Source organism: Neoarius graeffei, chromosome 22 (genome assembly GCF_027579695.1).
Source record: "Neoarius graeffei isolate fNeoGra1 chromosome 22, fNeoGra1.pri, whole genome shotgun sequence".
Taxonomy (NCBI): domain Eukaryota; kingdom Metazoa; phylum Chordata; class Actinopteri; order Siluriformes; family Ariidae; genus Neoarius; species Neoarius graeffei.
The window spans coordinates 49,054,251-49,076,784 of record NC_083590.1 but is presented as its reverse complement, the minus strand read 5'-3'; the positions used below and the strand labels follow the sequence as shown (position 1 = coordinate 49,076,784).

Genomic DNA, 22,534 nt, shown 5'->3' with positions numbered 1-22,534 from the left:
GAAAAAGGCAGAATAGTCATGCTGGATGTGTGACAGTTTGTTGTTAAACACATTTGTTGAAGAACCCAAGTTACGTACTTCTAAGTACAGTAATATTACACCCCCGCTGCAACAAAGTTTTAGAGAAATTAACTATTTGCATAAACAAACTAAAATGTATGTGCTTCATTGTCTGAGGCAGAAGCTACTCCATTCATTTTGCTATTCAGCATGCTGCCATACACACGTCATGAGGTTTGACGTAGATGCATAGTCTCTCTATATGGAGTTATTTGTCAGTTTTATGAAGCATTTCCTGATAAATGAAACACACAGGTGAGTAGGTATCGAGTATCATGGGCGTGTTGTAGCATATTGAACGATCTGTCAGACTGCTCAACCTGTCTTTTCTGTTCTCGTTCTGGACTGTTTTTTGAATTTACTTCTTGAACAATGGAACCTGGAAACACAAGCTTGGTAAATGTTTATTTTTTTCTCCTTTCTTTTCATTTTCTTTTTACATTAAGGGAGTTAAAGTTCAGTTCTTGCTGTTCTTATCAAATGAAATTAATTGCTTGTTTTATTTTTATTTTTTAAATTTATGAAAACAGAGCAAAGCTAAAACAAGGAGGTAGGTCAAGTTTTTATTTTAAATCAGAATTATCAAGATTATTAAATATCATTTTGGGATTCTTATATATCACTGTAAATTCAAAAAAGTACTTTGTATTAGTGTGTGTGTGTTCTATATGACTGCTAAAATTTTGCTTTGGGTACCAATTTGATGGCCAGTTTTACAAGAAAATAAGTCAACTTACAGTGGGGCAAAAAAGTATTTAGTCAGCCACCAATTGTGCAAGTTCTCCCACTTAAAAAGATAAGAGAGGCCTGTAATTTTCATCATAGGTACACTTCAACTATGAGAGACAGAATGGGGGGAAAGAATCCAGGAAATCACATTGTAGGATTTTTAATGAATTAATTGGTAAATTCCTCTGTAAAATAAGTATTTGGTCACCTACAAACAAGCAAGATTTCTGGCTCTCACAGACCTGTAACTTCTTTAAGAGGCTCCTCTGTCCTCCACTCGTTACCTGTATTAATGGCACCTGTTTGAACTCGTTATCAGTATAAAAGACACCTGTCCACAACCTCAAACAGTCACACTCCAAACTCCACTATGGCCAAGACCAAAGAGCTGTCAAAGGACACCAGGAACAAAATTGTAGACCTGCACCAGGCTGGGAAGACTGAATCTGCAATAGGTAAGCAGCTTGGTGTGAAGAAATCAACTGTGGGAGCAATTATTAGAAAATGGAAGACGTACAAGACCACTGATAATCTCCCTCGATCTGGGGCTCCACGCAAGATCTCACCCCATGGCGTCAAAATGATCACAAGAACGGTGAGCAAAAATCCCAGAACCACACAGGGGGACCTAGTGAATGACCTGCAGAGAGCTGGGACCAAAGTAACAAAGGCTACCATCAGTAACACACTACGCCGCCAGGGACTCAAATCCTGCAGTGCCAGACGTGTCCCCCTGCTTAAGCCAGTACATGTCCAGGCCCGTCTGAAGTTTGCTAGAGAGCATTTGGATGATCCAGAAGAGGATTGGGAGAATGTCATATGGTCAGATGAAACAAAAATAGAGCTTTTTGGTAAAAACTCAACTTGTCGTGTTTGGAGGAGAAAGAATGCTGAGTTGCATCCAAAGAACACCATACCTACTGTGAAGCATGGGGGTGGAAACATCATGCTTTGGGGCTGTTTTTCTGCAAAGGGACCAGGACAACTGATCCGTGTAAAGGAAAGAATGAATGGGGCCATGTATCGTGAGATTTTGAGTGAAAACCTCCTTCCATCAGCAAGGGCACTGAAGATGAAACGTGGCTGGGTCTTTCAGCATGACAATGATCCCAAACACACCGCCCGGGCAACGAAGGAGTGGCTTCGTAAGAAGCATTTCAAGGTCCTGGAGTGGCCTAGCCAGTCTCCAGATCTCAACCCCATAGAAAATCTGTGGAGGGAGTTGAATGTCCGTGTTGCCCAGCGACAGCCCCAAACCATCACTGCTCTAGAGGAGATCTGCATGGAGGAATGGGCCAAAATACCAGCAACAGTGTGTGAAAACCTTGTGAAGACTTACAGAAAATGTTTGACCTCTGTCATTGCCAACAAAGGGTATATAACAAAGTATTGAGATGAACTTTTGTTATTGACCAAATACTTATTTTCCACCATAATTTGAAAATAAATTCTTTAAAAATCAGACAATGTGATTTTCTGGATTTTTTTTTCTCATTCTGTCTCTCATAGTTGAAGTGTACCTATGATGAAAATTACAGGCCTCTCTCATCTTTCTAAGTGGGAGAACTTGCACAATTGGTGACTGACTAAATACTTTTTTGCCCCACTGTACATGCATCAAACTATGTTTAAAATATTGTTTAATGTTCTCCAAAACAGATAATAAATTTCAAGACAGCATGACCTCAACGTTTTGGAAAATATCAGTGATTTTAGCACATATGATCTATATTTTGTTGGTGGATGGATGTGACAAAATAGAGAGATACTTAAATGGAAATAGTATAAATTGCAATATGCACGTGAAGGGTGTATAGTAATGTGAGAAATCGCTAAAATATTTACACTGGAATACAATCATATCTGTAGAAAGACTTTATTCAATAAATTCATCAAAGAAATCAGCACACAAACTTACAGTTCAAAAAGAATGCAACGAAAAACTTTGTACATTTTATATTGAGGTGCTTACAGAATATTTAGAATGAAATTGAGCTCTGTGCTATATCATTGGATAATAACAAGAAACTATTTGGGGAGCCATCTAAATTGGTTTGAAGACTTTTTTTTTTATATTATTTGAAAGATTTTTTTCACATTTGTTAGTTTCTATGCTTTTGTTGCCGCATTCTCTTTTTTCTCTCCGTTGCTCCAACTGTGATTTCGTAAGTTGCTTTTGACGTTCTTTTTGTTTCCTTGCTCTGTCTTTTCTTTTAATACTTTGATATTCATTTTTGGCGGTTTTTATTTTCATTCTCCACCTTGCTTTCTTTTCAGCCACTTTACGTCTATTTTTCCCATAATTTAGACTTTAGTCACATTCTGTAACAAAAAGATTTATTAGAGATAATAAGGAATGGTATACCAGTGTTCTACTAATTATCAATGATTGACATTTTTCCTTACACAGATATTTTAATTGGCCTAAAATTGGTGAACGGACGTAACAGATTAATTGACTAAACCATCAGATAGTAAAAGTACCACATATTTGCTCTTTCATGCATGGAAATGATAAAAGATACTAGGGCTGGGCCGATATGCTTTTGTGCTGATTCGATTCTCCAACAATTTTTGGGTCCCGATTCAATTTAAATTGCGATTCTGATTAAACAAGTATTGCGATTCGATTTTACCAAATATTGCGATTTTGTATTTCAATTATTGTGATTTTCTTTCCTTAAACAAGAACAGGTTGAACCAAACACTTGATAATACATCATAAGTCATATTTACAAAAAACAATACACACATCACATCAGTTTGTGAGATTTATTTGTACATCTGCGCACCTGCCCTCACAAAAAACACTCTCATCTGCCAACATCTTACAATAAACTAAACTGCTACATTTAGCTGGTCTTGGCCCAGGCCTGAAAGACACTAATGTATCAATTTACCATTAACACAATTCTTTTAGTTATTAATTTCTATTGAATTTTTACCAACAATAACACCATCACTATAAACTGGCAGAAAGCAAATTCAATATTCTATTTACATAATACATGTAATCCATAGTTTGAGAATATTGTTGACATTTTTTATGAACAGGCACTGTATTTGACTAATTTTAATTATTTGAAAATCTTCAACTGAACTATAAAAGACATTGAAAGAAATTATAAAAATTGGTGGACGGACATGACAATGGATGATTATTCCATTTCACATGTCAAATACAGTGGTGCTTGAAAGTTTGTGAACCCTTTAGAATTTTCTATATTTCTGCATAAATATGACCTAAAACATCAGATTTGCACACAAGTCCTAAAAGTAGAAAAAGAGAACCCAGTTAAACAAATGAGACAAAAATATTATACTTGGTCATATTTGAGTAAAATGATCCAATATTACATATCTGTGAGTGGCAAAAGTATGTGAACCTCTAGGATTAGCAGTTAATTTGAAGGTGAAATTAGAGTCGGGTGTTTTCAATCAATGGAATGACAATCAGGTGTGAGTGGGCACCCTGTTTTATTTAAAGAACAGGGATCTATCAAAGTCTGATCTTCACAACACATTTGTTGAAGTGTATCATGGCACGAACAAAAAAGATTTCGGAGGACCTCAGAAAATCATTGTTGATGCTCATCAGGCTGGAAAAGGTTACAAAACCATCTCTAAAGAGTTTGGACTCCACCAATCCACAGTCAGACAGATTGTGTACAAATGGAGGAAATTCAAGACCATTGTTACCCTCCCCAGGAGTGGTCGACCAACAAAGATCACTCCAAGAGCAAGGCGTGCAATAGTCGGCGAGGTCACAAAGGACCCCAGGGTAACTTCTAAGCAACTGAAGGCCTCTCTCACATTGGCTAATGTTCATGAGTCCACCATCAGGAGAACACTGAACAACAATGGTGTGCATGGCAGGGTTGCAAGGAGAAAGCCACTGCTCTCCAAAAAGAACATTGCTGCTCATCTGCACTTTGCTAAAGATCACATGGACAAGCCAGAAGGCTATTGGAAAAAATGTTTTGTGGATGGGTGAGACCAAAATAGAACTTTTTGGTTTAAATGAGAAGTGTTATGTTTGGAGAAAGGAAACCGCTGTATTCCAGCATAAGAACCTTATCCCATCTGTGAAACGTGGTGGTGGTATCATGGTTTGGGCCTGTTTTGCTGCACCTGGACCAGGATGGCTTGCCATCATTGATGGAACAATGAATTCTGAATTATACCAGTGAATTCTAAAGGAATATGTCAGAACATCTGTCCATGAACTGAATCTCAAGAGAAGGTGGGTCATGCAGCAAGACAACGACCCTAAGCACACAAGTCGTTCTACCAAAGAATGGTTAAAGAAGAATAAAGTTCATGTTTTGGAATGGCCAAGTCAAAGTCCTGACCTTAATCCAATCGAAATGTTGTGGAAGGACCTGAAGCGAGCAGTTCATGTGAGGAAACCCACCAACATCTAAGAGTTTAAGCTTTTCTGTATGGAGGAATGGGCTAAAATTCCTCCAAGCCGGTGTGCAGGACTGACCAACAGTTACCGGAAACGTTTAGTTGCAGTTATTGCTGCACAAGGGGGTCACACCAGATACTGAAAGCAAAGGTTCACATACTTTTGCCACTCACAGATATGTAATATTGGATCATTTTACTCAAATATGACCAAGTATAATATTTTTGTCTCATTTGTTTAACTGGGTTCTCTTTTTCTACTTTTAGGACTTGTGTGCAAATCTGATGTTTTAGGTCATTTATGCAGAAATATAGAAAATTCTAAAGGGTTCACAAACTTTCAAGCACCACTGTGCATTACCACCATTACAATATTAGTAAGAAACTTGTACCTACTGTATTTAGTTGTGTCCTTAAGTACAAATATTAATGAAGTAAATCCAAAATTTAAAAAAAATCAGGAACAAAACAAAGGAAAACAAAGTGGACGGACGTGGCATAAATGTTACGGAAATATTGTTTTGCTGCATTTATGTACTTTTTGTACATCAAGAGACGAATGCTGTCCGGAGAACTTGCATTCCATTGTTTTTAATGAACTTCCTCATATAAATGAAACCTACATTTTACTGAAATGCTGCTTTACTGCTTTACTTTGAAAAGCTACAATTTCAAAAAAATAAATGTGACATTTGGGTTATAAATATACAGACAAGGTTTTCATGATGGATGGTTCAACTAGCAACACCAGGTAAAAATAATATATCTGCATATTAAATTCTATATTTCATAAATATCAGTGATTTCTGTAATATAGTGGCTTTTATATTTACAACAAATTACCTCTTGGCCAGATGTGACATGAAAATGTATGCCTTAGTGGGTCAGAAAGAGACTTTTCAGATCTGAAGTAAAACGAACTACAGCTTTCTGCAACTCACTGCTTCTGGAAAATGCATAATGTATATGATAAGAGATGCTTGTGTGTCACATTACTTTAATTAAAATTATCCATTTATATTAGTGCTGTCAAGCGATTAAAATATTTAATCGCGATTAATGTCGTGACAGTCATAGTTAACTCGCGATTAATCGCAATTTAATCGCACATTTTTGTCACATAAAAAAACATTGTAATTCTCTAATCAGCATAAAAAAGTGAATGGGCTTGCTTTGTACCAATGTTTTTTTTATTGCAAAGCATAACACGTCTTGACACAGCCACCGCAAAGTGAAACCTAAGCCAAGCACCGGAGCGGGGCTAGCAAGAGAACCATGAGTGAAATGATCTACTGTTTGAGTTAGTCTACAACTAAAGAGAGATAGGTTACACAGTGACGGTAGGCTTGACATGCTTGATTATAATATAAAGTACACTATTATTAAGTTGTTCGTTGATAAATATTGCATTGAATCTGATCTTTACTGTTTCAGCTCACTTAACACATTTTGTACTTTTACACTTTCTGCCTGTTGATGCGTCGCGCTGTCCAATCAGAGGCGGCCAAATTTGCATATTACAGGAAGGATTTCTGGGATAGCATTGAGTTTACAGTTCAGAGGGATCTGGCTTCTTTAGACGCTGTCTTCTTAAAACTGAATAAATATTTAAAAAGAGCCAAATTAGCCAGTCTTTTGAATGGCTCTTTTCAAAGAACGGATCACAAAGATGCGGATCCCATCAAAGAGCCATAAATCCCATCTCTACTAGCGCGCCCTGCCCGCGCTGGTTCTTTGGGGGAGGAGGGCAGAGGACTCTGGCTGTGCGGGGCGTGGCATTACAGTCTAGCTGCTATCGGTTTTCTAAGCAAAGTCTCTGTTCCAAGTTCCTGGCAGTTTCAAAAGCTTATGAAAAACCTACATCATGCCATAGAGCGTTAATCTCGCGATAAAAAAATTATCGCCGTTAAAATTGAGTCAAATTAACGCGTTAATAACGCGACATTTTTGACAGCACTAATTTATATATTATGGTACCCTGAGCAAATCTTAGCGCGCATATATGTGTAAATAAAAGGTGTGTATGTCCCCCCAGGAAACCCAGTGAAAAGTATGTGAAAAGTCAAGAAAGTAATATAAGCAGCTTAATATCATGCGCTTCATCATTAATCATCCGCACATTGATGATGACAAGAGACGCACTAAACTGAGGAGATGACAGACTCATGAGGTGCATAGATGAGGTAGGTGGAAAAATGTGTATTATATATACATCAAGGGTGAAATAACTGCAGAGAAATAATTAGATTTATAAATTATGCTGAATCTGTTTTAAATGGTTTATGTTAAGAGATTTAATTTACACAAAACTCTTAAACACATGAGTTTTTTTTTTTTAATGTTCGTATGACTGGTATACAAGCCTAATCAATTTTATGCACATTAATATTTCTGTGGTATAGGGAAAATACTGAGGAAATAACTGGACATAAAATTATTGCTACATCAGCATTACTGGTCAATCATTTCTGCATTGATTCATACTGGCACACTGTCTGTACGTAATTGACACTGTAGTGCATATACAGGATAACTTCCTGTTTTACATGTTCAGTGCTGTTGAACTTTGATTTGTCAGAAGGTGTTGACCAATTTTCTGTCACAGCGACTATGACAGTAGTGCCAGCTGCTTCAAATGATAGGTTTATATTTAACCCTTACATACTGTTCATATTCCATGCTTTCATGGTATGGTCTGGGTCAATTTTGACCCAGGCAAAGAATACCCTACTAATAAGAGTCCACACCCAATTTTGAGCTCCATATCTTTTTAAAACATATAAATGACCAATCTGACATTAATAAATGGTTGATTAATCCTTAATCAATGTTTCAGAAAGCAGAGAGAGTGTATTTTTTATATATTTACACTACCCGATTTTGGATAGAAACATCTTTCACACATTCTTTTTTACCTAAGACATGAAAACATAATAGTCATAATGATGTTAATATATTTTATTGAAAGTACAGTTTGCAAAAACATTTATAACTCTTTATAACATTTATAACATTTATTAACTCTTTATATAGGTCTATAGATTTTGTTACATTTCTGGTGCAAGTGCAGATCTCACGCCTGTTTCAAGGCACCCTCTGACCTCATATGACCTCTGTTCCTATGTTTACTATGTATGATCACTGTGCAACTGTTTTTTTCACTGTTTCGAGATTCCCCATGACTCTTCAAAAACTAACAGGTACATGTTCCTATGGAAACCATATTTTCTGTGAGAAAATATGGTGGGAACATGTAAAGTTCCCGAGACAGGTTCAAGTCCCCCCTTGAACACTGTCATAACTGTCCCATAAGTGATATACAAGAACATGGCATGTACTGTCCCTCCCCTCCCACCCTTTACCATGATTTAACACACTCTGGGAAGTTTAAAAGACATTCAAATGAATATGGGTCAAATTTGCCCCAGAACAGCCTAAGTGTACAAAAAATTGTAACCCCCCTGTAAAATTATACCAGTTTAAAATATTTTCAGTTTTGTGTATTTTGGATCACTTTAGGAAAAGTCATACGATATCAGGCCAAAAAAATGACATTTAGGGTATTTTTATTGCTGTCAAATGTTAAAATGGGTCAAATTTGACCCAAACAGTATGTAAGGGTTAATGCTCATTTCATTGCATCATAGATGATGTACATGATTTAAGGATAATAATAAATGGTTATAAAATGAGTTTTTAAGAAGTTCGGCACTTTTTTCAGAAAATTTAAATTGATAGTATAAGAGAGAAGAGTTTGGTGTTTGAGATTTAACGATATTATCTTTTCAGTTTTAACTAAAGTTTCTGAATGTATTTGTTTGTTTTAGATGCTTCATAGCATTTTCTTCTTGGGGCACATTTATGACTCAAGCAAGATGGTTCCCAAGAAGTTCTTCAAAACTGATAAGACATATGATCTTGTCAAGGAGCTATTTTGTGAGGCTTTCCAGAGCTACAGAACTCATTTGCCAACACGCACTCCATTTTCTATTCTGCTAAACATGGTGAGTCAAAGATCAAGGCCCATCTTTACGAAGGAGAGCAAATTCACATGAAGCGGGGGGGTGTAAATAAATAAATGCGTAAATAAATAAAAACTTCCATTGGGAGTGGCCAATTCTGCAGGTGATCTACTAACAATGTGCAAATTTAATGAACACAGTCAGTTAATTTTAGTAATGACCAACACAATCTACCAAGAGCAGTGCAAATTAGCATAGGGTCACAAACAGGTACAGAACAATGTGCCTTGGCAATCAATATGTTCTGATAATGTCTTCCTCTGGCATTCCAAATAAATTAACACAAGTGGAGAAAATTCTGGGCGGCATGGTGGTGTAGTGGTTAGCGCTGTCGCCTCACAGCAAGAAGGTCCGGGTTCGAGCCCCGTGGCCGGCGAGGGCCTTTCTGTGCGGAGTTTGCATGTTCTCCCCGTGTCCATGTGGGTTTCCTCCGGGTGCTCCGGTTTCCCCCACAGTCCAAAGACATGCAGGTTAGGTTAACTGGTGACTCTAAATTGACCGTAGGTGTGAGTGTGAATGGTTGTCTGTGTCTGTGTGTCAGCCCTGTGATGACCTGGCGACTTGTCCAGGGTGTACCCCGCCTTTTGCCCGTGGTCAGCTGGGATAGGCTCCAGCTTGCCTGCGACCCTGTAGGACAGGATAAAGCGGCTAGAGATAATGAGATGAGATGAGAAAATTCTCTCGTTTCTACCATGCGCTCATTCCTGAGTGTACAGTGGGACTTTTGCAAGGACACAAATTATATTTAACAAAATATTTATTTGAGCAAGGAAAAAAAAACTATTGTGTGCGCAATCTCTGCACTGACAGACACTTGCACACTCACTCATCCTGTCTCTCATGTTCCCTCAACATCTCCGCAAAATTAAGACCTGCTTTTTTCAGCATTAAATCACTATGTAATTAGCAGTAAATTGACCTTAGTAAATCACATTGCATGATTCATTTAAATACTTCCCTCCCCCAGATTTTGTGATCTAAATGGGAACCTCCTACAAACCCTGGAAAAGGCTATATTCAAGGCTGGTGGAGGTGGTGTAATGGTGTGGGGAATGTTTTCTTGACACACTCAGGGTCCAGTGTCCTCACCAGAAATGTAATTGTGGCCGAACCTGAACAAAATCGGTTGGGCCACAAAATTCAATATAGCTCAACAGCATTTACAGTACATTACAAGCTTAGTGTTCTGCTATGCATTGGCCTGCTGTGTCGCCATGCTAATGTCCCTCAGCAGCCCTAAAATCAAACATATCCACTCTGTTCAGTTACTGTAAACTAGTATATTCAGAATCTGAACAGCACACCAAAGCAGATGTAGATGAAAACAGCTTCACAGTGTACAGTGGTACCCTAACATTACCTGTTTCTCTCTCAGCTACCGAAGCCATCTCTGATCTCTAATAGTCTGAGATGCACACTGTTTTTCTCCGCATACTAGGCCTACAACAGTGAACTCCCTTGTGGAAAAATAAAACATGATCAATTTACAATATAAGAAACATCACATGCATTACAAGCCATAAACATTGCAGACACAACTTCAACAAAATTCAAAGCCAACTTTACTAACATCACTATTTCGCCATGAGGCAGAGACATCCAACAGCCTGACATGGACTTCAGCAAAAAATGAGGTTTTACCACACCTTTGATGTCCTGTTTTAGAATACTTCATGATAATATCTAATAGCACTTTCACATGCTGATGGTTTCTTCCAGTAAATGCAATGTTACCAGCATCTCATCACAGGCATTTAGCAGACGCTGTTATCTAGAGTAGCGTACAACAAATTCAGCAATTTTTATCTAATCTGCATGTCTTTGAAGTGGGAGGAAGCCCACGCAGACACAGGGAGAACATGTAAACTCCACACAGAAAGGCTCCTGTTGGCCATGAGGTTCAAACCCAGAATCTTCTTGCTGTGAGGCAACAGTGTGAACCACTGCACCGCCACAAATTCGATTTCACACAGTCCCGTGGCTATCTGGTGCATGGCTTTCTCTGTAAGATGCCAGTGTACTAAATGCAAGAGCATATGGCTTGCTGTGTAGAACAAGCCTCTTTGAGGTGCTTCCTTCTCTATATTCTCTCATGAATTAATATCCTGTAAAAACCCCAGGAAAACATCTATAGTATTTTTGCAAAAGATGGCATCCATTGATGTGCTATACTCAAGCCACTTAAAGCTATTATACCAACTTGTAAAAAGCAGTGTGCTTTTCTTGATATGACAGTTTCAGGAAGACGTGTCATTCTTGGTTGAGACTCTGGTCCGTTGATTATAAACAGGTCTGGTGGCACCACAGGGAGAATCGTCTCTAGCTTTGATGGGTCACATGGCACTGGCCCTGGGCTACTTCGAGTGTCAGATGTTGGTGAAGGCCTATCTGTTGAAGTTCGGCGGCACACATTTGGTGTCCCCCTCCCCCATTATGTAATGCTGGCAGTGGCATCAGGCACCAGCTCTTCCAATTGTATGTGTGTATATATAAACACTGCTGTGTTAACTTTGTTGGTCACCAAGCTACTCTTAAGCTACAAAAAACATTAGCATGTTTGTTTCAGGAAAACAAGCAATGTGGTGCATGCATACTGTGGTAGATTTCAATTGGTATCTGCAACACCATTTCAAAAGCCAATCATAACACTTGTCACACATAATTTACTTTACAAAGAAATTTTCATCAGTTGAAATAAGTAATAGATTATTGCATTGTTTTACAACTGTATGAAATGAAAATGAGTGTTAAATCATGATGAATCTCAGGTTTATTTAAAAAGAAAATAAGGTATTTGATTGGATGGGCCAAGGCCCAGCCTGGCCCACCAATAGCTGCGCCCCTGTTTGGATCCATTAACATTACTCCGTTTTCTTTTGAATGCCACAGCCTATTTGAGTATGGTTCCTCACCATGTGCATTCCTTCACTGCCACAATTTACCCTCTTTTAACGGGTACTCCCAGCATGATAATGCACCATGTCATAAAGCAAAATTCCTCTCAACCTGGTTTCAACAACATGACATGGTGCCTGGTATTAGTACTACCAGCTGAATAAAGTGATAATTAATACCTGAACAAATATGTCACTTAAAACTTGTACAAAGGCATTCATTTTAATTACATTACAGGCATTTAGCAGACACTTTTATCCAGAGCAATGTACAACATACAGTACCCAGAGCACCCTGGGGAGCAGTTGGTGGTTAGGTACCTTGCTCAAGGGCACTTCAGCCATTCCTGTTGGTCCAGGGAATCAAACCAGCAACCTTTTGGTCCCAAAGCTGCTGCTCTAACCATTAGGCCAATTACAAGGAACTTATATTAGTACTGGACTGGTAAATTTCTTATTCTTTTAGTTTTATCCCTTGTTTTTGGCCTTTGTTTTTTGTACATAGGAATATTTCATAATTCCTCAAACATACCCTTTAAAAAGTAATGTGTATTTTAAATATGTTGGTCCTTTTAATATAATAAAACTCTTGGATTATCTCAGCAGGTGACATGTATGAGACCCTAAATACTCAATTTTAATCACAGATGTTTAATATCTTTAATGTTGAATGTTGCGAAGGTATATTCTTTTGATTGTTGTTGTCATTTAGATGGAGATACTTCACAGCACTGAAAATAAAATAAAAGAAGAGCTTCTGAAGCTGCTGAAGGAACTCAGATTCCCAAACCCTCTTCACAAACCAGGCAGCAAGTATGAGGAATATTACACACTGGAATCAACAGTGATCTGTGTGTGTTATTCAGATTCTGATCCACAGCGGTACTACGGGGCATCTCTTTCCTGCAGAAAACAAAATGCAAAGAGAATTCTGATCGACCTGTCTTGTCTTCAAACGTGGCATGAGTATGTGTCCCATGCGGTCATGTCATTTTATCCAGAAGGTCCTGGTGATGGTATAACATTCCCAGAGTCAGTGAAATGTCAGGCATACTTTAGAGACCGGAAAGAAAATGTTTATGAAGAAAAATATCCATGTTTAAACTGTAAGCAGCTGTTTAATCTGAAAGATGCACATCCAGATAAAAGGTATCATCCCTATGGGAACTGTGCTGAGACAGAATGCTTGAGCAAACTACTTTTCAATAATCAATACATACAAAAGAACACACAAATTAACAATCATACAGAGGAAAACTATAAAGAACTCAAATGTTTAACAGAAGCCCGCTTGGTAGAGGAGCTTGGCAAGGTTGGCATTAAAATTAATAATCAGAACATTCTGTTCTACAGACCAGTGCAAAGGAAGGGTGATGAATTCAAAAATAAATTATTACATTTGTTATTTTGATTCTGGGAAACATAAAACTTTGTATGAACACAAAGTTCTCAGATCTTTTAATCTTGTATAGCCTGTGTCAGGTCCTACACAAGTGCATAGGTACATGTTGGATCTCATTTTATCATGTGGTCTGTTTGTTTCGAACATTGAGACGTGACACAGTTTCTCTGGCCACATGCCTGTTTTATTTGAGATCTCTCCCCAGTAATACCTTTTAAACTATGTGCTTCAGTTTATTCTTGCAATACATTTACTATTTTCACTGCTGCACAGTTGTCTGTTGCTTTTAAAAATTTGGTTGAGTCTCACTCGGACTCACTATTTTATTCCACTTGCTAAAACACCCTAGATACTGTTGCTCCCCTTAAGATCATGTGTTCCAAAGCTGAAACATGGTTGAATAACACCACTCGTACTGTCAAATGAAACAGTAGGATGACTGAACTCAAGTGGAAAGACAAATTGCTGGAGTCTTTTGAGATTTTAAAGGACAGCTGCTGCAGATACCAGAAAATTGCCACAGCCAAAAGGACAAAAATATTTTTCTGATATTACTTTAAATAATTGTCCGAAACTTTGTGTTCTTTTTAGTACCATTAATGTTGTTCTTCATTCCCCCAATCTGCTTGTCTTGATGTTTCCAAAGAAACCTGTGAAAAATTCCTCCACTTCTTTGTTGATAAGATTGCAAGCCTTAGAGTTTTTATCTCACCACCCTCTTATGACCCATCTATCTCTTACCCCCTTTCCACCAATGCAAACCAGGTGCTAGTTCTGGGCTGTTGCTCATGCTGGTTCAGAACTAGTTCAACTTGCAAACCTTCTAAGAACTGGTTTGCTTTTCCACAGCCTAAAGAGCGACCACAGAGCCATGTCATTATGTCACTGTATACATCTGCTTTCTAAGCTGCTAACTCAGCTGCCAGCTCCCAGGTGCTAGCTCTGCTAACACCAAGCACAATGACAACAATGGCGGACTGCTTTGTCTCTCTTTCTTTGGATTATTTAGACTAGATGCTACATTAAGGGTGCATTTGAAATGGGGAAAGTGCTTTCTCAGGAAGACGTCTAACACTGCAAAAAACTGAAAACTGAATTTGAGGAGAAAATTCCTTGATACTCATGAAATTATCTTGCTGCATGGACAGAATTTTACTTGACAAGACATCTTGGAATAAGTTGGTTACAATCTAGAACTAGTTTTAATAATCTCAGAGTTGGTGTCTTGTTTTCTTCTAATAGGAAATACTAGATCATTTCAACTATATTCAAGATATTCTAACTTCCCTTAGCAAAAAGAAGTTTATTCAAATGTACTATGAGTATACTTATTTTTTACTAAAACTGCAGAAGTATAATTGAAGTTGACTTTTTATAAACTATATTTTATATACTTAAGAATAGTATAGTGAAGTATACTTGGCTTATACTGAAAAGTATAAATAAAAGTCTAAGACTAAGTACATTAATACTAAAACGTATACTTTAGTATACTTTTCACGTTCTTCTGCCACAAAGTACTAATACTTAGTATATCTTGCTCCAAGTGCATAATAAGGTCAAGTCATTGACTCATGCTTAACATTTAATTTATATATTAATATAATATAATGCTGGAGTTTAAAACTTTACAGTATATAGTATGTGTGCTCAATTGCATTATCTTTATGTACCTTAAAATCATACACAAAAACAGAAAAACTTTTGACTTGACTTTATTGATCAATTTCTCCAGTAAGGAAGGACTTGATTTCATAGGTCTTTATTTTTGAAATGTTTGAAAATATATCAAACTTGTTTTCAACATTCTGTCTTGTGATTTTGTAAATGCATCACACTCTTGTGTACATACAGTATGAGTAAACTTTAAGAATACATTAAGGAGTATATTTCCAGTATATAAATAGTAAGCTACAAGTAATATGCCAAGCAAACTTAAAGTATAACAAGTAAACTAGTGAAATAACCAACGTTTATAACAGTATACTTAAAGTATACAATAATAAACTAAAAATAGCGACTTGAAGTATGTAACTAAGGGGTGTTGTGGCTCAGTCAACTGAAGCGCCATACCATAAATCTGGGGACCTGGGTTCGATTCCAACCCAAGATAATTTCCTGATCCCTCTCCTGCTCATTTCCTGTCTCTACACTGTCCTATCCATTAAAGGTGAAAAAAGCCCAAAAAAAGAAGTATATCGATAAGTGTATTTGTGGTATACTTTAAGCATGCAAGAGGGATATACCAAGTACATTGATAGTATATAGATGAGTGTACTTGTTGTTTACTTTAAAGTGTACTTTTGCAAACTTAAAATGAACTTTAAAGTATACTTTTATAAACTTGAAATGTTCCAATTTAGTCCAAAAAAGTATTAAATTTGTATACTTTCTAGTACACTAAAAGTACATGGTCTGTAGTATACTTGCTATACTTATACTCATACTGAAGCATACTTAATAAAATGAAAAGTATACTACTTTTTGCTAAGGGTTGTTAAGATACCATTTTTGCAGTGTAGAAGAAAACAAGACACCAACTCTGAGATTATTAAAACTAGTTCTAGATTGTAACCAACTTATTCCAAGATGTCTTGTCAAGTAAAATTATCTGTCCATGCAGCAAGATAATTTCACTAGTATTCAGGAATTTTCTCCTCAAATTCAGTTTTAAATTTTTTGCAGTGAAGCTAGTGAGGCATCGAGGACTGTTCCAAGATCAAGCTCTCATTTGTGGTCTTCTAAAATACCTTCAAACTTCCTCCAGTTGAAAGTAACATTGATGTATCCTCAGTCCTGGCTATTAGTCATAAACCTATGCAGCAGCTCCCTTTAGCAACAAGGGGAAAAATATTAAAAGATGGCACCCCACACTTCACAGAAAAATGATTTTGTAGAGAAGTAAATTTTGAGGCATTTTTTTCCACTTAGATTTTTGAAAAGTTACAGAGAAATAAACATTGTACCATCTGATATAACCCTGTGACTGTAGCCAATTAAATTTGATATGATTTGTGAGGCATCTGTTAGCTAGCTAGCTAAATCTTTGGTTTAGTTAGACAGTACATGTTACTGTTCATGCTATCTTAAAAGATCATTCCAAACAAATGTCCTTAGAAGATGCCTTTAGTTGAAAGTCCTGCCTTATGAAACACCTGTCTATTACAGCAACGAGACAACAAGACAGCAACTGTCTGTTTCAAATGCAGCCTAACTCTAAGCCTAACTTGTGTGGGGTTTTTTTGTTTTGTTTAAATGTCAGTCACAACATTTTTATCGGTCTTGAGCATGATAATCCCTAGCCGCTGACATGAGCGGTTCTTGGTTCTAGACCAGTAAAGAGTTGGTGCCACTCTGGAACCAGTTTTCCTGTCTGAGACACAGTTTTTTGGCTGTTGAACCAGCCCTGGAACTGCCTTGGTGGGAAAGGGGTAACTGTCACTTATGCTGCTGCTTTTAACCAGTTTGAGCCTGTGTCTCTCTCTTTTAAATGAAATTATTGGTCATATGAAATCTTCAGCTTTTCCCATAGGTGTTGTCTCCCTTCACTTGGTAGAGATTTTTGAAACTATTGGACCAAACTATTATTAACAGCAATCTCCCCTCAGGTGTTGTATCAGTAAATTTTAAGCATGCAACATCTGACCAAAAAACCTAATCTGGACACCACAGTCTGCCCTAATTTTAGACCGATTTCTAAACTCATGTCTCTCATCTCATTATCTCTAGCCGCTTTATCCTTCTACAGGGTCGCAGGCAAGCTGGAGCCTATCCCAGCTGACTACGGGCAAAAGGCGGGGTACACCCTGGACAAGTCGCCAGGTCATCACAGGGCTGACACATAGACACAAACAACCATTCACACTCACATTCACACCTACGGTCAATTTAGAGTCACCAGTTAACCTAACCTGCATGTCTTTGGACTGTGGGGGAAACCGGAGCACCCGGAGGAAACCCACGCGGACACGGGGAGAACATGCAAACTCCACACAGAAAGGCCCTCGCCGGCCCTGGGGCTCGAACCCAGGACCTTCTTGCTGTGAGGCAACAGCGCTAACCACTACACCACCGTGCCGCCCTAAACTCATGTCTTTCAAAAATTCTGGAGAAAGTTGTGCTCATACAAATGCAATCTTTTTTAGACATACACAGTACTTTTGAGGTGTTTCAGTTTGTTTTTAAAGCCCTTCACAACACCGAATCTGAGTTTTTAACAATTTTTTATAAACTACTGACTCCAGGGATTTTGCCATTCTTATGCTTTAAGATCTCATAGCTGCATTTGACACCGTGGAGCATAGCGTCCTCATCTCCTGCCTGGAGCATTGTGTCTGTATTATTGGTACTGCTCTGGAGTGGTGCAGGTCTTACTTTTCTGACAGACATTTTTCTGTCAGCCTTGGTGACTCCTCAGTGCCCCTCCCTTGTGGAGTCCCTCAGGGTTCTAGTCTCAGGCCAATCCTGTTTTCACTTTATATGCTCTTCCGAGAGTCCATTCTTAGAAAATATAGCATATTGTACTGTACAGTGGTCAAATTTTCCTGCATTTGAAATGGCATGATACTAATTCTTTAAAACCATTGTTGGACTGTCTCTGAGGCCACCTAAGTTTTGATGTCCTTATTTTTTTTAAACTTTTAATGAGATACTTTAATGAGATACTCTGATACTTGGACCCAGCAGTGCTGTAATGTCTCTCATATGCACCTGTGTTCCTGAGAACTATTTGTAAAACCTACTGTAAAAAATTTGAGTGTAATAATAAACAGTGATGTTAAATGGGACGCGTTTCTTAACTGCTGTTTTGAAATGTTTTATAAATAAATTTGACTTGGACTACATTTCTTTATTAGCTGTACATGCAAATGAAGCACGGTATATTAAGCTTTTGATACAACAAATGTCTTTTTTATCATTATGAATGAATAATTTTGAATCATATGTTTTTGTACATTCTACTTCAGGTTCCTTCTCCATCTGTGACAAATTTGTGGAAAATGTAATAAATGTGACATACCACCACCTAAAGGTCAAACAACATTGTTCTGTGAGTGTTTTTTTTTTTTTCCTGGAACTATAAAAGCAGCAGGTGCATTAAAAAATATATATATATGGTTGCCATGTAATGGGCTGAGATAATGCCACAGGGAATTGTTGTCATCATGGTCAGAGACAAGTGGCACTGAAATTTCAAGGATCACCCTCTGTAATGTTCCAAAATTCATGGACTTATCTTTTGGTTGTGCAAATCAATTTGTTCAATACACTTTATATCCCCTGCATACAAATTTATTTATACAAATCAATAAAAGGCGAATCTGGGGAGACGGAATAAATTACATTTAGCTTCAATTGTCTGAGGAGCCACAATCACTTTTCCAACATGACCTCAGTAATTCAGTGCTCAGGCTGGTTATACTCAGCTGTGCAGTCACTAGATTCTGTTGAAAAAAATATATATATAAAAACCATGAAAAACTGATTAAAGTGGAATCATGTGGGGCTCCTGCTTGATCGGAATGAAAGCTTACCACACTGACCCTTTGTGGATAAGATTGAAGATCCTTGGCTGAGAGCATAGACACATCCTTTCATCTTTTTTTCTTTCCTTTTTTTTTGGGGGGGGGGGGGGGGGGGGGGTGCTCTGATTCAAAAAGGTGTAAATTTTTCCCTGGGCCACCGCACACTATTCCATATAAAATCTCATACTGAATTTCACACCTTCCATTAAAATTAATTTCCCTGTTTATGCAAATCAGAGAGGGTTTCTGACTATTTCTCAAGTCATCAACTACTGAGCTGTTCAAATTCTGAATCTCATCTCATCTCATTATCTCTAGCCGCTTTATCCTTCTACAGGGTCGCAGGGAAGCTGGAGCCTATCCCAGCTGACTACGGGCGAAAGGCGGGGTACACCCTGGACAAGTCGCCAGGTCATCACAGGGCTGACACATAGACACAGACAACCATTCACACTCACATTCACACCTACGCTCAATTTAGAGTCACCAGTTAACCTAACCTGCATGTCTTTGGACTGTGGGGGAAACCGGAGCACCCGGAGGAAACCCACGCGGACATGGGGAGAACATGCAAACTCCACACAGAAAGGCCCTCGCCAGCCCCGGGGCTCGAACCCAGAACCTTCTTGCTGTGAGGCGACAGCGCTAACCACTACACCACCATGCCGCCCACTTTCAGGCATCTTTTTCGGATTTGTGAGACCAGACCCTCTGAACATGAATGGGAAGATATCAATACTGGACTCTGTGAAAACTAACGGTGGCGAAGAGCATATGATTGAAATCGCCATGAAAAGCTGATTATACTTGAGTGTTAGGTTGGTTCTCATGACTCAGAAAAAGCTTTAAAATCCACTTTTCTCGTGGATTATTTTGACACTGCGCAGGCCCAGTACTTCTATAACGGCAGGAGAGGGACAGCGGAGCACGAAGCTGCAAGATGATTGGAAAGCTGTTGGTTCAGATCGACATATGATTGGTTGTTGGCAGCGGAACAGGTGGGATATTTGCAGACCCGTACTGCCGTCAGAGACGGTTGATTAGAATGTTTGCTGCCGTTACGAACTGTCCCCATTCATTTCTATGGACGATTTCTTCAGTGACCTGTCTCCTATGAAAAAAAGTCTCTGCTCTTGGTTCCAGCAGGGCGGGCCCACATGAGTCTCAGGGCGGGCACGGCCCCCTAAGGCCCGCCCATGGCGCCGGGCCTGGTACTGTCAATGGCCACTTTAATGAGCATACCTGGATACCTCCTCATTCATGCAGATATCCAATCAGTCGAGCCCAGTGGCAATTCACAAAATCATACAGACGCAGACCAAGAGTTTCACTTAAGCCTCGGTCACAACTGGCCGTACGTGCTCCTACGGCCGGTCTACGTGCAAAAAACACAAGAAACGCACGGAGGGCGCGCATGTGACGTGCTGATTTTCGAGCCGTAGACTGGCCGCAGACCGGCTGCAGAGGTTCTTTGTCATGTCCAACAAACTCTACGGGCGCTTACATTTTTTTCAGGTTGCAAGACAAACTTACGGCCAATGTGCATCTTTCTCCACGAACAAAAAAACCACAGCGATTTGGGAAATGCCAAAAATCGCACAGCCAAAAAATCATACGTCCGGTTGTGACCTAGGCTTTAACGCTTTAATAATCTAATATTAGAATGCAGAAATAAACATATGATCTCTGACATTGTTGTTGGTGCTGTTGATTTTATACCCTTAATGTAACCATGCACACATGCTTTGATGTCATCATATAAACATTAATTTGGTTTGTGATAATTGTATTTTGATTCATGTATATAAACGCACACCTTAAGTAATCACAAATGTATCCTGATTCATGTAACCACACATACACTGATTATTTTTATGCTGATTATATACTAATGCAGACCTGAGCATTTTAAGGCCTGCGGGCCGCATCTGGCCCTTTGGTTCATTCTGACCGGCCCGTGTAAGGTTAATTAGAAATGACAAAATAAACATATTTTCTAATTTTACCTCATGCATGGACTGAATGTGCATTGCTTTTATTTTGAAGTTGTGTTCAACAAAAACGCAATGTGCGCGACATGAACATGACATGAAATCCCACGAAACCTAATCCCGCGATAACTACTTCCGTAATTTGTCCAGACCAACCACAAACTTGTACGCCATCCTTCAAACGGTCCAGCCAATCACATAGTGTGACGTCACCAGCAGGCGCCGGAGCCCGAGCTGATCTGTAGATCTGATTCCTACACCGAATCGACTGATGATCATCTGTCAGCTGTGCTTCGTATCTCCACCTCAGACATTCAACCTGACTCATGCACTCGTTAAAGACCAACAGAGACTAGATTTCTCTCACTGAACAAATAAAAAACACCAAATGAGGTGATTAGACTACAAATGTGGGCATCATTATTATTATATGATGTATCTTGTTTGATATTTGGAGTAGAAAGACAATATTGTGATGTCTTTATTGTGTTTTGGGGTGAATGTGACTGAAAAAAAATGGTACAAACGTTCACATTTTGTTAACCATTGTTTTGGGAAATTTGATTGAATAAATGACATTTTTTGTAAGGCAACCTCGTTTTTTCCATACTCTTACCAGTCTTAGCAGCTTGTAAAAACAATGATATTTATTGCTTTATATAAAGAAATACAATTAATATTATGCAGAATTTAGTTCAGCCTTATGGTCCGGCCCTCCACAAAATTTTCTGTTTCTCATGTGGCCCCGTGGAAAAAATAATTGCCCACCCCTGTACTAATGCAAAGCCGAGTATCTTGTTTTTCAGTAAAGAATAAATGAAGTTGATTTGATGGAAAGTAATAATAAATTGGTTTATGAATGATCATAATTACAGTAAAATACAGCAAAGACATTGAGATTGTTTATACTGAAGGTTGTGTTTCTGTTAAATCACAGGCCTATTCAAGAAGTGTATTATTCTAACTTCAGCACCTGCAGCGTTATCATATGTTGTAATGGGTTCGCCAAGAGGCATGCTGAAATTAAGCAATTGTTCATTCTGGAGTGTTTCGCATGCTGACATAATACATTTTATGAAGTTATTCTGAATTGGGTATTGTTACACACCGCAATGTGTATTTTCCTTTTTTAAAATCCTATGGTGAGGTAGACTGGGCAAGGCCACAAGTGTTGTGTTCATTTCCACCTGCAGCTTGTGTTAGCCTTAAACCTGATTTGACCCCAGTCATTTTGAATCATGTACGCTCTGAATGCTGTGTTGTTCATGACGTACCACTTCTATCATTGGTCAATTCAGGAAGAATCAAAACCTTTCATACTGGAAAATTTGGTTCAACTGATGCAAAATAGGAGAAGCATGAGATGTACTGCCCAGTAGAAGATGCTGAAGTGGTATGACGTGACATGTTAACCAATGAAATTATTTGTATATACTGTGTTTGTTTTTTTTTTTGAGACTGTATAAAATAAGAACTTTGTGATTTTGAGTGGGTTCACTTT

At 38.3% G+C, this 22,534-nt stretch overlaps 1 protein-coding gene across 4 annotated transcripts; it reads left to right on the top strand.

The window, feature by feature from the left end:
• The first annotated feature begins 245 nt into the window (after window positions 1-245).
• LOC132870920 (uncharacterized) lies at window positions 246-14,661 on the top strand. Of its 4 annotated transcripts, none has more exons than XR_009651232.1 (5): window positions 326-456; window positions 591-610; window positions 7,235-7,382; window positions 9,027-9,203; window positions 11,512-12,819. XR_009651232.1 is itself a non-coding variant. In XM_060904916.1 (5 exons), the coding sequence occupies exons 3-5, from the start codon at window positions 7,365-7,367 to the stop codon at window positions 13,524-13,526; spliced, it is 894 nt and encodes a 297-aa protein (XP_060760899.1). In that variant the 5' UTR covers window positions 326-456; window positions 591-610; window positions 7,235-7,364; the 3' UTR covers window positions 13,527-14,661. The 4 variants fall into 4 exon arrangements, 3 of the variants coding, with proteins under 3 accessions (XP_060760901.1, XP_060760899.1, XP_060760900.1); XM_060904916.1 differs by lacking the exon at window positions 11,512-12,819 and adding an exon at window positions 12,828-14,661; XM_060904918.1 differs by lacking the exons at window positions 326-456; window positions 591-610; window positions 11,512-12,819 and adding exons at window positions 246-315; window positions 12,828-14,661.
• The last annotated feature ends 7,873 nt before the right edge of the window (window positions 14,662-22,534 follow it).

Coding starts and splice junctions, on each gene's coding strand:
- LOC132870920 (XM_060904918.1), top strand. Junction 9,204..12,827: donor TTTCTATTCTGCTAAACATG/GTGAGTCAAAGA, acceptor GTTGTCATTTAG/ATGGAGATACTTCACAGCAC.